The 21874-nt window shown below is 40.1% G+C and overlaps 1 protein-coding gene and 1 long non-coding RNA gene across 13 annotated transcripts in view; one reads left to right on the top strand and one right to left on the bottom strand.

Moving 5' to 3' along the window:
- Positions 1-21874, bottom strand: part of ARHGAP26 (Rho GTPase activating protein 26) — a 205136-nt gene that overhangs the window by 43885 nt on the left and 139377 nt on the right. For all 12 annotated transcript variants that reach the window (XM_081179627.1, XM_081179621.1, XM_081179626.1 and 9 more), the window contains 3 exons: positions 7340-7499; positions 5482-5620; positions 1037-1190 (listed from right to left, as the gene is read on the bottom strand). In XM_081179627.1, the coding sequence (XP_081035753.1) occupies positions 1037-1190; positions 5482-5620; positions 7340-7499 (453 nt within the window). The remainder of the gene's footprint in view (positions 1-1036; positions 1191-5481; positions 5621-7339; positions 7500-21874) is intronic.
- On the top strand, positions 12072-20029 carry LOC308579172. The gene is made up of 4 exons (XR_014004330.1): positions 12072-12247; positions 15980-16017; positions 18858-19016; positions 19550-20029. It is a non-coding gene; the product is annotated as an uncharacterized lncRNA (long non-coding RNA).

Raw genomic sequence — 21874 nt, 5'->3', positions numbered from 1 at the left:
ATAAGGAACATATTTGAATGATGGCAACATCACCTTGGTCAACTTGATGCCTGTAAGAGTTCTGGAACAACAGCCACTGTCTTAACAGGAAAGCTTGCCACAGAGTCCAGAACTTGACACTGAAGAGGGTGCATAGCTGCCACCAAAAGCAACAACCTTTTGTCTCTTTCATCTCTTTTCTCTGGTAATGTCTACTAATAAACTTTTGAATTTCTCCACCCTGTCTCAAGGAAGCAATGCAAGGATAAGAAAAACTCACAATACACTGATGTCATGTCAATGTTTTTTACAATGTAGACCTTATCAGGGGACAAAGGAGGAGGCCTCTGATGACAGCTGCAGGTGTTCTAAAACATTTAGTTACTGCCAGAGTCTGGAGTGGATTCTGTCTGTGCAGAAAGGAAGCTCAAGTGTGGTGAGGAACTTTTGCTGAACTATGTTGCCAGACACAACAGAGCCTAGGGAAATGACTGGTTTTTTTAACCACAACAGAAGTCTGCTGCTACTCATGTGAGAAATCAGCTGTGAGAGATTAGGAACAATTCCTAGTAGAACTGGACCATTCCTCTGAGATTTAGGATTAGGCATTTCATTGAAATGTTGACAATGCACAAGCAGCAAAGAGACGGGCACAAAGTTAGCTGGTGAAGAACTGCGCCAAAAGCACTTTTCCAGTTTTAGCTAAATAGGAAATCCTCTCTCTGATTCTGGAAGCAAACGAAACTAGGAAACACCCCTGTGTAGCCAACACAAAACACAAGACATGTGCACAAATGAGCAAGCTGGAGTGTAAAGACATAAAAAAAACCTAGATCCAAAGCCCCCCAACTTATTCAGAATAATAGAAGGTAAATTAACAAACCCCAAACATATTGAACGTATGTACATTTCTCTTCAGAGTTTGAAAATATAAAGCACATAGCTTGTGGTTACAGTAGTATTAAACATTACTGAATCAACAAACTTTATTCCTAATAAGCAGAACAGTGGGTCAGCAGAGAGGAAATACTGACATATAAATCAGGATTGTACTCACAGTGAGTTTGGCCTGTTGGGTTTAATAACTTCTAAGTCAGGGTCACTGGAGTTCATGTTAGACTGAGGAGTGCTGTTGGAATGGAGGAAACTGTTGATGTTTGATGATGTGACTGATTCCAGGCTGGAGTTGATGATACTGTTCCTGTTCTCCTCTGGAAGAAAAAGAACAAAATAATGAACGATAGAGATACATGTACTAAAATTCATTAAGCTATTGAGAGGGGGGGGGAGGGAGAGAGGGAGGGAGGGAGAGAGAATGCATTTGTCATATTTTTGTATGGAGAGAGGATTTTTTGTACCAGTTAGCATCAGAAGATGATTCATATCCTATGCCCAAAAATTCTAATTCTGCAGTAAAGAGGTTCCATTACTGTTCATACCTCTATGGCTATTCAGCTAAAGCTCAGATTTATGCTCAAAATATTTTCTTCTTTTGTCTGCTTCAGGGGCTAATTTTTTGTCCCTTCTGACATGACAATGCCTCTTGATGTGGGGACAGGTGCATATCTGCATGCGAAATTATTAAGTATAATACAGAACTGACAGTAGTGAGCTCAGCATAATTCCACATGACTACTTCCCAGGGCTTTTGTTCAGCCGGAACTCAGTTCTGGCACTCTCAGGTGGGGGCCATTGCCATTAGAAGAGAACAAGGGAGACATTTGTGGTGAGTTCCGGCACCAATTTTTCTAGTAAAATATCACTGCTGTTTCCTAGTACATTTTGAAAACCCAATAATATATTCTCATGCAGTGAAGAGGTTAAATATTTGTCTTCATAACCATAATGGAGAACAGGCATCAGACCTCTTTTTCTTAATAACTTTATTTGAGTTCTATTAATCAATATGATCTGTTTTTAATTTCAATTTCTCAATAAGGGATTTGTAGTTGAATAACCAAGATTAAGACTTTCTATCAGACAGTTGTTTCTTTTTATGTTATTTTTTAAGATGGGAACTATATGAATTTCTTACGTAAATGTTACCACAAATCTTAACTACATGTTCTAAAAACTGTCTTTTACCACTACAATCACAAGCAATATCAGATCTGAAAGAACTACTATATGCTTTCCTCAACTGCTTCAGTGCCATTTTGATGCATTAAGTATCATACAAATAGAAAACAGCTATTCCTCAGGATTCCTTGCAACTCCAATGTTTCTTATGATTTCTTAGGTAATTCCTTCCTAAGATCATCCACATACCACAGAGAATCTCCAACAGAAAATGTTCTTGGCTTTCTGCTGCAAATCACAGTTCTATGTTTAGGGCCAATATCATAATTTTTCCGGAGTTAATGCAGCTGTGTCTCTGCTTTCTATGGCCTGTCACTTAAATGAAATTCACATTACAAGAAACAGTTGACTCCCAAGTAATGGGTATCTCTGCCATGAAAGCATGGGCTCTCTCTACAAAATGTAACTATATGACTATGACATCCACGCTATCCTTTGAGAAGATTCTTCCAAGATGAGCGAGTACTTGATTCTACTGCACATTTTTTGTAGGACAGGCATTATCAGAGGGACCAGAGATCAGAGGGATCTCCTAAGGCAGAAAATGAGGAGTTGCTGAGAGCTACTTACTCTGTCTACATATCAGCAGTTACATACCTGTTTCCAAGAACAACCCAAGAATGCTAACCAGGAGTCTATGGGCAGGCTGGTCAAGCAAGCTAACAAATTAACACATTCCTCCTACCACTGTATGAGCCTCTTCTTGCCTTAACTTACCACCCTGGGTTTGTTCTTAAACTCTCTCATTACATTAGGGGCAAAATGATTAATTTCATGCTATCATATTGTGTTACTTCTGAAATTCATTGAAGATGCAAATACTGGCTGCTTTTCTGCCCTCTCAAGAGTGCTCTGATTTAAAGAGCTATGTTGCCCAGCCTTCTGGGACATCATAAAAGAGAGAGAAGGGGGGGGGGGAAATAACGACCACTTCTGTAGGTTCTGTAGAAGGGTAGAAAAACATCAGAAAATTATGCTGCTTAGGTGCCTGAAAGTTTATGTCTAGAAATTAAAAACTTTTACTATTTCCAGAAAGGTGGTGGGTTTGGTACCAAAATAGTATTTATTTTTGCCTTGATCCCAGCACAAAGATAATCTGTAGGAGTACTGTTAGTTGTCCCAAAAGTTTCAGAAAACTGGCTGGTTTCAATTAGAAATTGGACATTTTATGTCACTGGCCTCACTCCTTCAGTAGAGATTCAACAGGCATCCTCACAGCCAATTTTCAAAGGTCTCTTGAAAACCTTTTTATGCTGACAAACCAATTCATATATTTAAACTTTTTCAATGTGAGACAACTGCCATGCTTATTTTATATTGTACAGTATTCCAGATTTTATTTCATTTGCATATTTTGTTGCATACTGCCTTGCTATCTTATATGAGATAGCATATAAGATATTTTTTTTAAATAAATAGATATATAAATAAAGAACAACATCAGAGCATGCTTTCCATTCCCTTTCTTTGGTTGGGGTAGATGTATCCAGGAAGATTCTCTCCCACTGTACTTTTTCCAGCAAGCAGAGGAGTATTAACAGAGAGAAATGGAAGATAATGCTGTTATGTATCTTTGCTAGCTGCCTACAACAGTAAAACTCAGAAGGGGTGCAGCAGTCCTCATACTGTTAAAAAAAATCCCAACATTAACATTACTGTCAACTGCCTAAACCTGAAAGGACCTTGCAACCATGTTTACATGGAACCCCCCCCCCCCAAGTTATAATTTTCTACATTGCTCCTCTGAAGTCTTGATAATGGCTGGCAGTGGGGGGGGGGGGGGACACGACTTTAAAACACACACACACACACACACAGCCACTAATTATCTCAGACACATAGATCTGATTCTTGAGATTGGCCTTAATCAGCAACAGGAAAACATTTCATATACAGCTTGTATGCCTCCTCTAGGCCAAACTGGACAGTCAAAGCATATTTTCATTTAATGTGCACAGTTTTAAAAATGCAAATAGCAGCTACTAAGAGGGCTGTTCATTATCAGCATGATTGCAGCAAGCAGGGAGGTGTATTTAACCTTTTCCTTTTCTGCTACAGTCTCGACAAAAAAACAAAAAAACCCCACTCCTCCAAATCTCCTATTGGTATTGGGAGGAAGACCTTACCTGCCATTGGCACCATTGGGTAGCTGATATTTTTAAAAGGGCACATTAAGTGCAGACATATTTAATGCCATGTCTAGTTTTGCCCATTGAGTTCTTGTGCAGTCAAGTTGTGCTAGAGAATCAACTTCATGAGCATAAAGGCCCCCTCAGAGATTTCAGACCAAGACTGTACACCAGGGATGGGGAACTTACGTCCCTCCAGAAGTTGTTGGACTCCAACAACCATGAAGCCCAGTCAGCATTGGCCAATGGTAGAAACTGCAGTCCAACATCACCACCACACAGAAGGCAACATGTTCCTTAATCCTGGTGTACATCATTACCTCTGAAGAAGCTACAGCATATGCATGTGCCAGAGAGGCACAGCCAATTATGATGTCCTGCAGTATGTACACAGAGTAATAGGCACACAGAAATGCTTCACATGTGATGGTGCACATGGCATACATGCAACATAACACTTTTCATTATTAAGTCTCTCACTTATTTCCCAGCTTGTAAAATTCAGATTACAGAAGACAAACAGAAAAGAGGAAGAGGCCTCTTCAATGAACACTACTGTCCATTATTTATTCAGTGAAAGATAGTTTAGATTAGAAGGACCACATAAGAGTCGCAATGAATGCCTGGAGATCAGCAAAGATTGGGTTGCACATGAAAACACAATGAACTGAACTGAGATTGCTTTGATAAAACGAAATCTGTACAAAACAACACAGAAAGTTTTAATTCTTCAAAGTTGAACAGAAAAGCCTGAGAATAGGGGAAATGTCTCTAAACACAAAGGAACAAGAGGGAGTCTCCCAATGGCAAAACCTTTTAATGGTGATTAAGTTTGACGTCTATTGTTTGCCTGGCTCTCCATGCATGCTTTTCTTTTTAACTCACAAAAACTGCCATCCAGGGAATGTAAATTATTTTGGCATCAAGTCTGCGCAGCTCTAATGGAAATTAGACAAAAGAGCTACTTACCTATGAGCAAAGCTGTTAACAAGGGTATCCTATCTACTGCTATTGACGAAAGGGGTGTTCATCTATGGGTAGGATTACATGACCATGGTCACAGACTGTGGGGGGGGGGGCTGAATCTAGGGAGAATGGAGTGCAGTTACTGCTTTTATTTTGTGCTGAACAATATAGGGCTAGGAAACAACAAAGACATTAGAAACTTGAAGCCTTACACTTACAGGTGTGTCTCCTTCTTACTGCCGTTGAGAACCAAGTCTCTTGACCACCCTGAGACAAAGCAATATAATATGACAGCACAACCAATTGCACAGAGGATTAAGATACTTACGCTTTTCACTGGGCTGCACAGTATGGAAGAGAGTTAAGGGCCTCTCACTGCATGATGGTGGCTTGGAATCTGTACTCTTCTTTCGAGACAAAAGCAGCTGAGAATTTGATTGTGGTGTATCTGGAACGGTGTTGAATATCTATTGTGGTGGTGGTGTTTTAGGGGCGGAGAAAAAGAGAGTCAGGAATGCTGAAGTGTTCAGTTGCTCCCAAGCTTTGCAATAGAAGAGGGCAAGTATCATAGATTTAATGCCAATTCAACATGAAATAAAATGTGTGGTGGAGAGGAACAGCTCTCAACAAAGGCTGTAAAGATTAGTCTAAGAATTTTGATAGGAAAGGAAACAAGTATTTATCAGTTTAGTCACCGCTAACATTGCAAACGATGCCATCCCTGATTTGGATGAACATCTACAAATGCTCAGAAATCATTTAAATTTTCTGATTACACAGACAGTTTAATGGCCTGCATATGAGATAACTTGGCAATCCACATCAGACTGTAATTCAGCCAGATGTTCCAGGAAGCGCCTAGCTGCAATTTCTTTGCAGAAATCAATAACAGATTCAAACACTGCACACTGATCTTAAGATGCATGGATGCAAGTTCAGACTGAGGGCATGCATTGATTCATCAGAAATTTATTGAAGACAACTTGACAGGTTAATCAATGACCTCATTGAACTGACACTATTCCAAAACACCCATCTTCTTCCTCTGTTAAGGCCACAGAAGCAGGATTATTATCAAAACACTTAAGTCAGAGCTTGGAAATTAACCAAAACTGTAGTTGCTGCACATCACTGAAAAGCAGGAGCCGATCCTTTTGAGGCTAGCACTTATTTGCCTTTTACAGTAATCTATATCTAGATGCAGTGTTGCAGTGGCCTTAATGGCCTTAGCGTGAACTCTCTTTTAAGCTTTGCCACCCTCAATCCTTCCCTTTCCCCATCTCTTGGGGGGCACCCACATTTCACTGCCTTATCTGGAACATAAGACAGTGCCTCATACCAAGTTAAATTGGTGGTCTGTCTAGATCAGTGTTGTCAGCACTGGCTGGCAGCTGCTCTCCAGGGTTTCAGGCAGCCCTGCCAGCTCTACCTGGAGATGCTGGGGACATTCTGCAAATTTCCCTGCCTTTGGGCAGGTCCACAACATACAGTACATTAAAAGCACATTCAACACACACTTAATTCAGATTATTTTCCTCAAAATATAATATAGCAGATTAAGAGTGCTAAGAATTGTAGCTATGTAAGGAGGAAGCTACAGTTCCCAGGATCCTCTATGCTTCAAATATGCCTCCCTCTTTTCCGCTTTCTCCCTCCCTGCTTAGCTGTAAACTTCTACTCTGTTCCTGGGGGGTAAAGGGGTGTCCTTTGCGATATCAGCAGCTATTACACTTTTTATCTTCTGTCACCCTTTCTCTGGATGTACTGGCTCCTAGGCACAGAAATCTAACTTGAGTTAGACGTGAGTATTAGTGTAATAATGATGATTTCCAAAGGCATCACTTTCCCGCTAAAGCAGAGTGAATGTCCAGCAGCATCTGAATCGCCAGAGGTTCCACATCTTGGTCTAAAGGCTCTAAAGGAGCATTAGGAGTGGGACAGTGCCTCAGTGAAAGGCTGTAAGATGCCCAAACATTTTATCACCTTTCCCTAATTCAGCTAGAACCCCTTCCCCAAAATCAGTAAAACGGTTCCATATGTGGAAAGGCTCACAGAGATGTGAATATTAAACTTCTTGTCTCTTCCTGTAACTCTGTGGATAAGGACAGCTGGGAAATATGCATTAGATTAGAAAGCATTTGCAAACAATAATAAAAAAGGAAGATGTACAAATTCAAACAAATTACCTTGTCATGGTTTTCAATTAAAATCTCAACCACAATATTTTGGAATTTGATGTCCATAATCGCAGCAACCGTTTCTTCTTGCGGCCGCATTAACGTTGGTCCAAAAACAACCCCCAGGTTTGCGACAGTCATTAGATTCTGTTTGTGGTTCTGAGCAACGCTGTAATGAAGCAAATAACGAATATATTAAAAGGGCTATAAATAGTCTAGGCTAGCCCATTTCTCTAGGGTAAAAATCCTACCAAATATTTGTGTGCTATTTGGAAACCTGCACAGCTCAGCAGTGTGGAACAGCACTGTGCAATCTATACAGGTTTCTCAATAACCTGCTGGTAAAAGATAAATGAGTTATTCTACCATTTTCTAGATAGTGGAAGCAGAAGTGGTGCATACACTGATTGCAAAAGGACTAGGGATGAGTAGACATCCTCAATCATTCGATATGTGTCTTTATTGTACATGCCCTACTCTGCATCCTTTCCAATTTAAGTGGGTGAATTCGATTTTATTTCAGAATTCCTACACACAGTTCCATTTTTACCACGTAGCATTTTATACTTTCTTCTCAAATTCAACCCATAGTTAAGCTTGTGAGGATTCAGTTAGATAACATTATCATTCCCCAATTCTCATAGCCATTCACACACACACACACACACACACACACGCACTTAAAAGAGCCAATATACAAAACCAAACCAAATGTCAGGTTGCAATCTTTCTTGGGAAACTAGTAAGCCACTACAAATTTCAGAGGCTCAATGGTATTAATCTTTTTCAGGGAAAAAATATATTGAGAACAGAATTATTTTGGTATAAGCCTTTGCATTCTAGAGGTTTACTTGTTAGATATATTGAGCAAAACAGCAATCAAGGTGTGGCCAGAGAGTAGAATGTGCCATCAGTGACATTTCCATGCAAAATCCAAATGTGTAAGAACAGAATGACCCATTCAGAGAAGCAGTTAGTGGTGAAAATACTTTTTCTAGCTGGGCTACACTGATCTACATTCAGAAAGGAACCCAGGATTCCAATTAAGTCCAAATTACACAGAATGAATTTGCTGGTAAATTCTAGATGGTGATTTTACACTGGAGCAATAACCACAGCACAGAGCATCTGCTGGTTTGCAGTGAAGATTGATGTCATACCTATATGGGAAAATGCACTGGAAAATGTTCTAGGATAAGGAGTCAGATCTGTGGGCTGATAACAGTATTATTTACTGTGCCTGGACATGGTTCTTCTAGTACATGATGTTGGTTTAATGCATGTCTCTGACTCACCCAGGTCAGGGGTGAGACAGACAATTTCCTTTGATCTCACCAACAAAACATATCACAGTGAGAGAGACTATAACTCAAAATGAAAGCGTTATTCGGCTATGTACCTACTGGTCTCTGCAAACTGAAACCTCCAGTGAATGAAGAAATGACTCAGGTCCGTTTTTTTTAAACTGAAAGTTGTTTTAGTGATTGGGGAGGTAGTATAAAATTGTAGGTCAGAGAGGTAAAGAAGAGGTCAGTTCCAACAGACACTCCAAGCAAATAAGGTAGGTATAGAAAGAGAGGCAGATAGCAGAGACTTGCAGCGTCAGGTAATCAGAGAAAGAACAACAGGGTTATTTTGTGAGGTGCACATAGGAGGAGATTTGTTACACACGGTCTGCTAACAAGAAGGAATTTATACTGTATAAGGAAGGGACAGACTAGCATTGTATGACAGAGAGGAGAAAATGAACAGTGGGGAATGCTGGTAAAAGCTACTTTGACCATAAGAAATCTATTCCAGACACAGATGCAACAATGGTTCTGGCGCTGCAGCTCCCAAGAGGAACAAGGAAAGACAATTCTCCACCAACAAATATGCAGTGAACATATGACTTTAACACACTTTCCATGTTTGAATGTGCAATTTATTAGACAACAGCTTCCAGACACCTATAGCAGATTTGGATAGCATATACTTATGTTTATTATGAAGGTACTGATGAAGCTTCTCAGAGCCAGACTTTTCTGCAAAATAGCTCTAGGTTCTCTCTCCCTCTCGCTCTCGCTCTCTCCCCCCCCCCCCCCGCCCCCAGCACTCCTCTGCAAAACACAGTTCCCTGCACACAGCAATCTAGAATATCAGGAGGGGATACATGTTAGGTTTCTACATGCACAGCCGTTTTTTAATGTTGCAGTGTGGTGAGTTATGCAATGCCCCTATCTGCAACTTGGAAGTGCTACAGTCACATGGGATCAAGCGATATTTTTTTAAAATATACCTTGCTCCCAGTCTTTCTTCCCCATGGTCCCACAATATGTCATCTAGACTGGGAGCACCCTGTCAAGTTACACATGGACTTTGGCTACTAAGACCAAGCTCTGATCTCTTAACTCCTTATGTCTGAGTAACGAAGTTCCAAAGAGCTATCTTAACTGAGATTGCCAAAAGATTATGATGAACTACACTGTGCCCTGAATTACATTAACAGCTTTTGATCTATCAGGAAAAACCACCGTCACATTTTGTATGTATAAGCACGTTGTAAAATGGAGGCTGCCAATGAACCCAGTTTTCACTGCTGCCCCTGGCAGGGGCTCCAGACTTTGAGCTTTCATTTTTTTAAAAAAGCCAGTCTCCAGCCCTCCTATAAAGTTACCTATGCAGCGATTGCTAAAAGAGGCGCTTGGACAGCAGGCAATAGGAATCCCTGGGGTCCTAAAGAGCTGCCCTTTTCCCTTCCCCTTTGGTGCACTTTTCCTGCTTCTATCTTATTTTCTAGTAGTCTGTGGGATCTCCATAGCTTGCCTTTCCTTTTTCCCTAGCAACCAGGAGGCATCTTTTTGTGGTGGTATCACAACAATTTTCTGATCTTGTGTTATGCCATGGCTCCTGCAGCAACCATTTTGAGACTGGCTAAAAAGGCTGGCAACCCTAGTGATGTTAAATTCTCGAGAATATTCTCAAGAATATTCTCGATTAATGAGGTGTGTAGATTTAAAGCAGCTATGTAGACGACACAGAATTTACAGCTTGTGGAGAATATTCTCCAGAGAATTCTCACCTCACATCACTAGGCAACCCATTGTAAAATACAGTGGTGCCTCACAAGACGAAATTAATTCGTTCCGCGAGTTTTTTCGTCTAGCGAATTTTTCGTCTTGAGAAGCACGGTGTCGGGAAAGTTTTGGAAAAGCTTCAAAAATCACCAAAGTCTTTAAAAACCTCAAAAAAGGCTACTATGTACACTGCGTTCTATGAGTTGCTCCTTGAAGTCAAGTCGCAACTGTATTAACGGTGTTAAGAAAAAGGAAACAAACTTGCAAGACGTTTTCGTCTTGCGAAGCAAGCCCATAGGGAAATTCGTCTTGCGAAGCAGCTCAAAAAACGCAAAACCCTTTCGTCTAGCGAGCTTTTCGTCTTGCGAGGCATTCATCTTGCGGGGCACCACTGTATTCCAGTTGTCTAGCACCTCCAACATTTTATCAAACTCATAAATCAGCGAAAGCTTTTTTTCCCCCCAGCAAGAACTCAGTTGCGGCACCTCTCAGGTGGGTGCCATTGCCATTATAAGAGAATAAGGGAGGCATTTGTGGTGAGTTCCGACACTGCTTTTTCTAGAAAAATAGCACTGAGTAAAAGCCAAATTCATGCAATGTCAACAATGGCCCAGTTCATAGGTAAAGCTGAACTGTGCAAAGGAGCTGGTATTCAAAAGAAATAAATTGCACCCATTTCACTCCTCCCCTGGTCTCCCTACTGCCATGCTACCATGGTTCAGCTGGCTGTTAATATTTGAATTTGGGCTTGTAATTATCGTCAACATCATCTTCCTCAAGCAAAACCCAAGTGGTAAGCAAATGACAAACCTTGCCTATAGCTTGTGGTTTGTATGTAGTGAGACACAACATGAGCCCAGATTCAAACTATGCTTCAGCTATGGGTAAAAGCAGGACTGTCAGAGCATCAAAGAGGCTATATATTTTTCTGCTGAGTGGCGAGCTTAGCGTTTGTTGTCAACCAGGCCAACATGTCTATTCCATTTAGTAGAGGATGGAATTTTGTGTTGTTTTACCTTCATATACTGATATTAGATGTAATTTTCCTCCTGGCTAAAGCTTGATTGCAGTCTGAAGACCTACATTCTTTGTACATTCTGTTTACAAATGCTGGACAAAAATGTCTGCAATTTTTTTTTTTTATTCAGCCAAAGTGTTTTGATTCTCTTCTTTAGCTGTATAATTTAATTATAAAGTATACTGGCACCTGCTTTTGTTGATTGAAAAGGAAGAAAAGCCACATTGGAAACAGCTTGTCAAGCCTCACAAATTTCTTAGTCATATAATGAAAGGTAACTGAAAGCTCCTTTGCTGTACTACAAAAACATATATTAGTTTGGCCGGCACACATCATTGAGTAGTGTTGCTTAACAAGAATTCTGTATGTACTAAAATATTTAAAATAACCAAGGAGAATGGGATACTACATGCAAAAAGTTGTGAATGCAGGCTGGTGGTGTACCAGAAACATCACTCTAAAACAGGGTGGGTCATCATGCAGCCCGTGGGTCGCATCCAGCCCTCAAAGCCTTTTTGGGTGGCCCTTAGCAACCATGTTCTTATCTGCCTCCACACACTCTCCATACCCACATGCCCTTGTCCCAGCTTGGTCTGGCTCTTGCAAGCTCCTCAGCAGGCTGTGATCAGGGGCTCCAGTCCCATGTGACAGTGCCCAGCACACCATAGGCTAGGCCCAGACTAGGCCTCCTGAGTAACAGTGAGCTCCCCTCTCCTTCTTTGCTTCTGAGAGAGAGGAGGGGGGGGGGAGAGAACTGCCTTACACCACTAGTGCAGCCTGCCATGCAAGGGGCAGGGGAGAGAGAGAGAAGTGAGGGGAGACAGAAGTGAGAGGCGAGAGAAGGTGGGTGAGGTGAAAAGTGGAGGAGAAAGAGAGCATGAAATATGAATATAAAGTGAGATTAATAATAATAAAATGGAATTGAGTGAGCCAAGAGACATGGAGGCAAAAACAAGTGAAGTGTGGGTGCTGAGGTAAAAAGCCAAGGGGAGGAATGGGCTAAAAACAGGAGGGAATGGGCTAAAAACAGTAGGGGACTGAGGGGAAATGGAGTTTGGCAAAGGTGTGAGAGGCTGAGGTAGAGAAAAGTGTTTGAAAGATGCACAAGCATGTAAAAATGGGAGATGCTGAGGCAGGAGGCGCCAAGAGGTTAAAAAGAAAAAGTAAAACCCAGATGTGAGAGGGAAGGCTAGTCAGCAAGAATGGATAAGTTGGCTAAAAAGTGTTGGTCAGCAAATGTTTTACAAATGTGCGGTGATTGCTTCAAATACACTGATCAGAGACCTTGTTTTATCACAAATGAGTGTTGGCAATGAAAAAGGTTACTGACATCTTGAATTACTGTATAAATCCTTATAGATCTGTGGTGTTTCTTTTTCTCAATTATTTTGTGATTTAGCTTTTGAAGAAATTTATACTTTACTCATTAACTGAGTATTTAATTAAATATACTGTATACATTAAATAATGTTAACCATATTGCAAACACTTTAATTTACAAGATGGAAATTTAATTCAGTGTGTAACCCATGGGTTCTGTTTCAAAGTACTCTTGCAGTCCACTTGGTCTGAGAGGTTGGACCGCTCTGCTCTAAAAGGTAAACATTTCCCATTTTCAGAAATGCCATGAAATGCAAATTTGAAAAGGGCACAAAAAGAAGCTGAGATAAATATGTTTCACAGTGCATGACAAAGAAGAAGTGGAATTTGCTGCCAAGGAGTATGGTGGAGTCTCCTTCTTTGGAGGTCTTTAAGCAGAGGCTTGACAACCATATGTCAGGAGTGCTCTGATGGTGTTTCCTGCTTGGCAGGGGGTTGGACTCGATGGCCCTTGTGGTCTCTTCCAACTCTATGATTCTATGATTCTAAGTGGCAATATGCCCACAGACCTACAAAGGATATTGTATGATTTAGTGCCTGTTTATAAAGTAACTGTGAAGGAAGGCTTGAGGTTTCTGTAATATGGAACAGATTGTCTCAAGCAGGGATGGGAAAGGTGTGAACCACTCAGATGTTGTGGACTCCGACTCTCATCAGCCCCAGTGAACAGGGCCAATAGTCAGGTATGATAGACTACAATTCCTAACAACACCTGGGAGTGTCACACAGGGGTGGCCTGCCCTGTTTCACAACCTGAAACAGGCTGGTGCCACATGCCCCCAAAGCCTTGATTACTGGGTGATGGCTTCTGGCAAGATCTTGCGAGATCTCATAGGAGTTCCATGAGACCTTGCTGGAAGTTGCCAGTGCACAACCCCCGGTGGTGGCAGGGTGGCCTGTGGGGACACCGCCCCATAGGATTCCTCCACCCAAGGCGGCTGTTTCTGTCTGCCTCATGGGTGGGCCAGCTCTGGTGTCACAAGTTCGCCATCTCTGGTCTAAAGGTTCTACAGGTCAGCTTCCTTGTTGTGTGACTGAGGGCCAAGCTGCATGTTTCAGTCCCAACCAAGAAACTGCAAAAAAAATATTTTTTGGAAACATGTAGCACAGATTCTCTACATTATATTAGCAGATCCATTTGCTAATGTGGAAACTTTCAATGTGGGAGAGAATCCGTGCCATAACTGCTCAGTGGCAGTGCCACTGAAAGGAAAAGCCTAATACAGACAATATCTGAAGTAGTTCTTACCATTTTGTAAAGCATTTTGAGAGCACAAAACACATTAGGTAACTCCATTTGGAACCTTGCAATGTTGTTTTTTGATGACAAGTGTAGGTTTCAAATCATGACACCTTCCAGAGATACCTAGAAAAACTTATATTTCACAATTCATCCACTATTAGTCTAACAACATGGGAAACCCTTTTCCAACTTCCCCTAATCTAGGAAATGGTTATCCATTGTACTATGAAGGATTTAGTCATCGCTGCCAGGGGAGCGGGAGGAAATCGCATGAAACAAGCAGCAGCTCTTGTTCTCTATTTCTGTAAAGGGTCAGTCTCTTCATATCAATTGCAAACAATGTGGGCATATATAATTGCTTTGAGTCATTGTAACATCCTTGGCCCAGGAAAAGGACACTTGTATAAGAGGAGCAGATGTCTTTCAGAATACACTTTCTGGGAAAACAGATGAGAACATGACATGTACAAGTAAGAGTACAAAACAAATACTAGCATCTATTCTCGCCATTTTTGCAGTACAGTAGTTGATGTAAGGTGTTCCAAGGGAGAAAATAATTCAAGGGAGAAAGTTCCCAGAAAGCCAAAGAGCATAATGGTTATTCATTATTCAGCCACATTATTACAAATAATATTAAGGTAGGCACAGAATTAAATACAAAACAGCTGCCACAGCAGCAGACCCTTCCTTTCTGCCCTATACAATACTGGAAAGTCATGGCAAAGTGAAAAAGGTTTTCTCATGTGACTATCCTCTTCCTTGACTTCCTTTCTTGAACTACATACTGCATGCACACATGTGCCATAGGAAAAAAAGGAATACCTGGACTGTATTCTCTTAGGAGGCTGCAAACAAAAATCATTTATGCTTGCTTAGTCCCACTAACTTCAACAGCCTAAGCCAGCTAAGTTGGAAAGTACAACTGCTTAGCTGACTGTAGACTGACCTACAACACAGGTAAAGGAGGAATCAAAATCTAGGTAGAAGACAGGAAAATGGAGGTTTTGCAACTAAGAAAACTCTCAGAAAAAATACAATGATTCAACAGACTCCACTAACTATGGTGTATGCTGTTCCTGTAGTTCCCAGTCACACTCAGCCTGCTTTTAATAAGGGCAATGACAAAAACTGCACGAGATATTCTGTCATATCTTCTGCATGACATTCTGTATAAAGGCCAAGATATCTATCAACATTGCAACATTAGATACACCATTCCTCAATGTCCTGGATTAATGATATTGAAATTAATTATCATGGAATTATCTTCCACGAGTTAGGCAACCATGAGTTGGGGGGGAATCTCCTTTTTGCAAAATGTAGGTGTGAATATCTCCGTTTAAAAAAATAATGCAGGTGTGACAGTGATCCAAATTTAGCAGAACTAACATTAAGTGCAATTAATTTTCAGAGGCTTGCAAACTACGACATGGAAAGTCTATATATAATTATAAACCACAGAGCCTAATAGGCTGCTGTACACTCCAGCATAACAACATTGTCTACATATAATTCTATGATTCTATTACAGTAGTATTTTCAGGTACAAAAAAGAACCCTCAGTATTCTTAGGGAATACAAATCAACCTGGACTTATTTCTTGCATTCTGGGCATCCTAGCCTCTCTTTTTTTAAGTGTGTGTGTGTGTGTGTGTGAGAGAGAGAGAGAGAGAGAGAGAGAGAGAGAGAGAGAGAGAGAGAGAGAGAGAAGTGAGCATATATGGAATATGGTTTTATCATCCTCTCTGTATGTTCTAGTATCTATCCATTAGTATCCATTAGTAGAGGCAGGATTGCTAAACTGGATGGGCCATTCCTTTTTGGCTGAGGAAAACAGTTTGCATAACCCAACAAGACCCTTTTTCACAAGTGCTAATAAAAATACAGTTGTTTACTGTAAATGTTGAAGTCTGAAGGCTATTTTTCACTTTATACTTTGTATTTATATACAGGCATGTGATGTTGACAGAGCAATTTACCCAACTGTCAGGTGAGCAGCTTTCAAGGGAGTTAGTGATTATAAGATCAAAGTTCGTCCTTTACAGCACATATAGGCAATTGCTAGAATTGGTGCCACCTGATTTGCAGGGCGCACATGCAAATATTGAATCAACTCCTTTAGAAAGAAATGGTTGCTCAAAAAATGTTTCCTAAAAGAATAAATGTGATAAATTTTACATGGATACATATTTTCAATTGAAGAGGGATATCAGCCTGCATTCTGTTTATGTATCTACCATTTTTATTTACTTTATTTAATAAATTTGTTTACTCCCCTTCATCCAAAGAGCACAGGGTGGTTCACAACATAAAGATACAAAATAAAAACACAAAATACATCCTCAAACCCAACTAAATGAAGCTCATCCAACACAACAGGACTAGACAGTGCTCTAGTCACCCCTTGAGATTCAGCTGCTGTACTGGATGCGAGCAATTTTATCCTCAAAATGCTATGCAAACAAGGCACAGTGAGCTATCATTGGTTTTGCCACTTCCTTCTTTGCTGCCTTCACTGCCACTAGGTAGGCTCAATACCGAACCCTCACCAATGATTGATTGCATATGACCAGGGTTTTCCTTTATTCAAGTTTGAACCGTCTCCCAGCTTGTTTCCTTTCCCTAAGCTCTGAAGTATACCAGGCATATCCCATGTCTTTCCATTCAAAATCAACCGAAACTCTTAATTTAAAAACACACAAGTTAAAAACAATTTAAAACTAGACAACTGGGGCAATAACAACAGCAACAAAAGCCGCTGTGCAATACCCCAACCCAAAAGTCTGTTCAGATGCCTCAGCTTCTGCAGCTGGAATAGGTCAGGGCCCCGCCCTCCTGGGCCAGGTGGAAAAGGACTGCAGATCAGGGAGCAGGTCCCCCAAGATTCACAGCCAATATATATAACATGCAAAAAGAGAATCACCCTTAACATTCTGTATGCAGCCACACATTTCGAGCTTTGGATACAAAGGGTGCAATAAGTATGCATTTTAGTTCATTAATGTCAATGGATGTTAGATCAGATTCATATGATAGTTTTCAGGTTATCAGAGAAGCTTGTCAGGCAGGTGCTTGCAGTTTTCCTCTTCAACCCTATCAGACGTAAGATATGTCATCATATTGTGAAGTTCTATCCAATGATGTGGAGCAAACACACACACACACACACACACAACATGATGTCATCACAATGCACGGCATGTACCTCCATCAGTTAAGGGAATGGTATTTTCACTGGCATCCCCATGCCACCTGTCATACGTAGTGCTGGTTTAAATGACAGAGTTCAGCTCATAAATATACACTGCATTTTCACTCTAATTGCCTTTGCTTATATCCTACTCATTTCAATGGAAACTGTGTCCATGTACCTGGATATAGGGCTCCAGTAAATGTTTGCAGAGATAACTGGTTTAGATGTCATACTTTCTTCAGATGCTGTTACTTTTCAAAAATAGGAACCAGGCTTTCACTGTGCTGCTACATTTACTTCTGTTAAGGCTTATCTCTTTTTTTCCATACAGAGACTTAACTACATTTATTAACTTTTTGAGACTGTAACACAGTAATATTGGTTTTCCTTCTGACATAAATCACTGCAAGAACAAGCTGTGCACGAAACTCTTAAAGACCATCTCATTTCCAATAGCTTCCAGGAATGATAGATTTTTTTAGTAGTGGGCTAGTAATTGCTGAAATAAGTACACTTGCTTTTAAACACACACACCAAATTTCTATACACGGTGGAAAACATTAAACAATTTTGTGTACTTCAACGAGAAAAACATATTCTTGCAAACGTATTTTCATATTCTTGAAAAACATATTCTTGCTCAACTAACCATCTGGTATTCAGTTAAGAAATTCCTGGACTTGAGAAGCTACAGGTGGTGATATGAACACAGGAACACAGGAAGCAGCCTTCTATCAAGTCAAACCATTGGTCCATCTAACTCATGGTTGTCTATAGTTGGTTGCATTGGCTCCCCAAGGTTTCAAGTCAGGGGTCTCTTCCAGACCTACCTGGAGATGCCAGGGATTGAAGCCAACATCTTCTGCATATTTTGTATCCGGAAGATACTGGCTTCAATCCCTAGCATCTTCAGGTAGGGCTGGGAGAGAGCTCTGTCTTGAAACCTTGGGAGAGCCACTGCCACTCATTATAGACAGGCTTGTGCGACAGTAGAATATACGTGCACTTGGTGCTTAGACGTGTAAATAAAATATCAAGCACATTGAAGGAGAGAAGGAGTTACGACAGACAAAAAAAGGACAAGGGCCAGTCCAAATCAGCATGTTATGCTTAAAAACAGCTGGCCCATTGTAATGGGTTTACACAAGTGCTAGGTTGCACAAACCAATACTTAAAAGCAAGGGCAGTTCAACTATAGCTCCAATCAACATGACCAATGGTCAAGAATGATGTGAGTTATTTATTATTATTAATTTACAGCATTTATATTCTACCATTTACACAAAAAAGGCTCTCAGAGCAGCTTACAAAAATCAGCTCCAAGACAATCCATGCCCCTGGCCTCACAATCTGCAAAGGCATGACACACTGCAACATTTAGAGAGCACCACAGTATGCTACAGTTCATTTCATCATGAGGTCCTTCCTACGGACTTGGGTAGATTTCTTAAAATACAAAGGGTGGTATATAAATTTAATAAATAATTATAATAAAAAAGTATCCAACAGCAATTTAATGGAGGAATAGCATTGACAGGTGTGGACAATGGCCTTGTTGGAGAAAGTGACCTGACAAAGGAGAATAAAGCAAAACCTAGCATTTTTCATGATTTTTGTTTGTTTTATCTCACATATAGCACAGAGAGAATATGACTGGAATCCATGATCAACCCATGCATCTACTCGGCTGACTTACAAAGTCTTAATGGAAATCACTGAAAGAAAGTGACAAGAAATGGAAGTCCTTATAGTATATGACAGAAACCACCAAGAATGGATGGATGCAAATTACATATGTATGTTCCTTATTTTTAATTTTTATTTTCATGCGCAATCTTTTGTTAACTTCTCATCATGTATTATATCTTTAAAAAAGAGGAAAAATGCAATAAAGCAGTTGCTGTTTCGAAAAAGATTTCATAAAGTACCTCCCCATCCCTTCCCCCAACATTTCCTCTTCCTTGGCAGAAAGTCTTGATGTACAAACAATAGCCTTTTGAATTTTCATTAGCATTTGCCTGTTGCATAATGCTGGACAAACCAAAGAGAGTTCACTGAATGAAAACTGGTTCACAATGTATTTCCAGTGCTGTGGCTTTCTTCTTCGTTTTGTGGGGTGGGGTGCATTAGAATTAGAGAAATTGGTGTAAACTAGCTGTCTGTCCCCCGTCCCGTCCCCCCAATTCATTTAAACACAATCTGGTAATGCTCTGAATAAAATTAAGTAACTTGCTGAAGCAGCTTCAGATCATCAGAGCGAAAGGGGGGAAAGCAGAAAAGAAACAAACCTTGTCCTGTTGGTTAACTGTTTCTTCTTGCTAATTTATAGGATTAATAGACACAAAAGGAATGAGCCACACAGCACAACATGTATCATCTCACTTGAAGGAACACACACAACTCTCTTTCTGTGAACTGTCCTGCAAGGAGCCTTTTACTTTGCCCATGCTAAAAAGAATGTGTTGCAGAAAACTCTTCCAGCAGAGATTCAGCAGGCCTCCTCATTTTTGACACTCAGGCATACCTTGAAGATGTTTGGGGTTTTTTTATGTCAATGGGCCTATGCAGTTGTTCAATGTTTTCCAGTGATTTTATTGATTGTTTTGTATAGCTTTTAATGGGTTTTTAATGTTGCTGATGTTTTGTGAGAAGGTGGTATATAAAAAAAACTTCTATAAACAGACATAAAAACTTAGCGAACACCCTCTGTTTGGAGAAATAGAGAGATAAAGGTCCTGAAGCCTCTGCACCAACCCTCAACACACTGAAAACAGTGTTATCCATATTAAAGAATACAAAACAAATTAGCTCATATAATCCAAATTACTCCCATAAAGAAAGGTTACCAAGTTTTGGCAGCCCATAAACACATAAACGGCATTTCTGTACATTGCTCTGGTTCACCAGAAGTGGCTTAGTCATGCTGGCCACATGACCTGGAAGCTGTACGCCAGTGAACTGGAGGAAATGACTGGCAGAATCCGAGACCAGGGAGAAGAGTCGGTGGAAGAAGATTGGAAAAAATTTAAAGACTATTTACAGAAACACTGTAAAATTAATGAATGTTAGAAGGATGCTGGAATGAAGTTATATGGCTTTAGCAGAAATGTTATAAAGAATTAAGTAAAAATAGACTGTTAATGGGCCAAAGGGGAAAAAATAAGGTTAGATTGTGTTAAGATAAACTATAGGACAAAAACTGAGAAAGATGGAAAGGATTTACTGAAATAGCTAATTGAACTAGAATACAAAAAAGGGAGGTGTGAGGAGGTCGTCGAAACAAGTAAATGAAAGACAAGATATGAAAATATTGGATGTGTTTTTAACTGTTTCTGTCTTTGTCTTTGTTTTGTTAAGATAAGCAGTGTTTTGTTTTGTTTTTGCTTTTTATGTATTGTATTGTTTTGTTTAACTTTTTTTCTTCTTTTTGTAATTATTAAATTCTTAATAAATATTATTATTATTATTTTTTTAAAAAGGAAGCTGTACGCCAGCTCCCTTGGCCAGTAAAGTGAGATTAGCGCCGCAACCCCAGAGTCGTCCGTGACTGGACCTAATGGTCAGGGGTCCCTTTACCTTTTTAAACACATCTGAAAACCAGATAAACGGTAACACACACATACACATTGGCAGCCAATCACATTCCACAACTCACACTATAGGCTACAATAGAATGCTTCTTTCAAGCCTAATTTTGAGGGAGGGGAACCCTGCAGGCACCAGGGAAGGCCTTTACACTGTCATGTGCACCCATGGGCACTACGTTAACGACCTCTATCAAACACAAGGTAAAAATTGTGCAGCACATCAGCTTTTCGCACGGGATAAATTTAGTTGCTCAAACAAGCTACTACTTGAAGGGGGGAATCAATTGAACAAGACCTAGCAAGCTTTACAAATCACAGATCTTTTGAGGCATCAAAGATTCCGATAAAAATATGATTACCAGCTTTAATGGAAAAACATTATGCAAAGGCATAAAGTCAAAACAGAGTACTCATCACACTCTATTTAAGTCATATTGTAAGAATTACCAGGCCAATAGGGCACGATTAAAAGAAAAGAAAAGAAACGCAGCAATCTAAAAGAATCTTCTCAACAGTCAATCATTTAAATAATTATTAAATATAATTACTACTACATATTTCATTTGACCTCTTACCTACCCTTCACTATGAGGTCTCAGTCTGCAGCAATTTATATATAAAGTATTAAAAACAGTAAAAATAGATTACAATCAAAATAATAGGATGGGTTCAAGTATATATGTTTCAGGTGTTGGAAGCTAAGGTAAAGAGGTACACACGCATACATACCAAACTTGTGAAGGCGGTAGAACTACGAAGAGGGTTCCCTCTGCAAATCTAAACACCCAAGAGGGTCTGTAGGGAAGTAGGTGGTGTTTCATATATTTAGGCCTAAGTTACTTTAGAATATAAATGGTAATGCGAGCACTTTGCATTCAGCCCAGAAAGAAAGCAGCAACAACAGCAACAGTTTTAAACCAGGGGCTATGTTGGTTCTAAATGGAATCCCAGCAAGTAAACTGGAAGCTGCATTTTCTGAATCATCCTCTCCAGGGAAAAAGTAGCCTGCAATCAAGAATTATGGCTTCGTGGCTGCTGAGGCCATGAGGATGTCAGGTGATAGACAG

This window comes from Podarcis bocagei (genome assembly GCF_964188305.1).
Source record: "Podarcis bocagei genome assembly, chromosome: 2".
Lineage (NCBI taxonomy): Eukaryota > Metazoa > Chordata > Lepidosauria > Squamata > Lacertidae > Podarcis > Podarcis bocagei.
The sequence above is the reverse complement of the archived record's forward strand: the minus strand, read 5'-3'. Positions and strand labels throughout refer to the sequence as shown.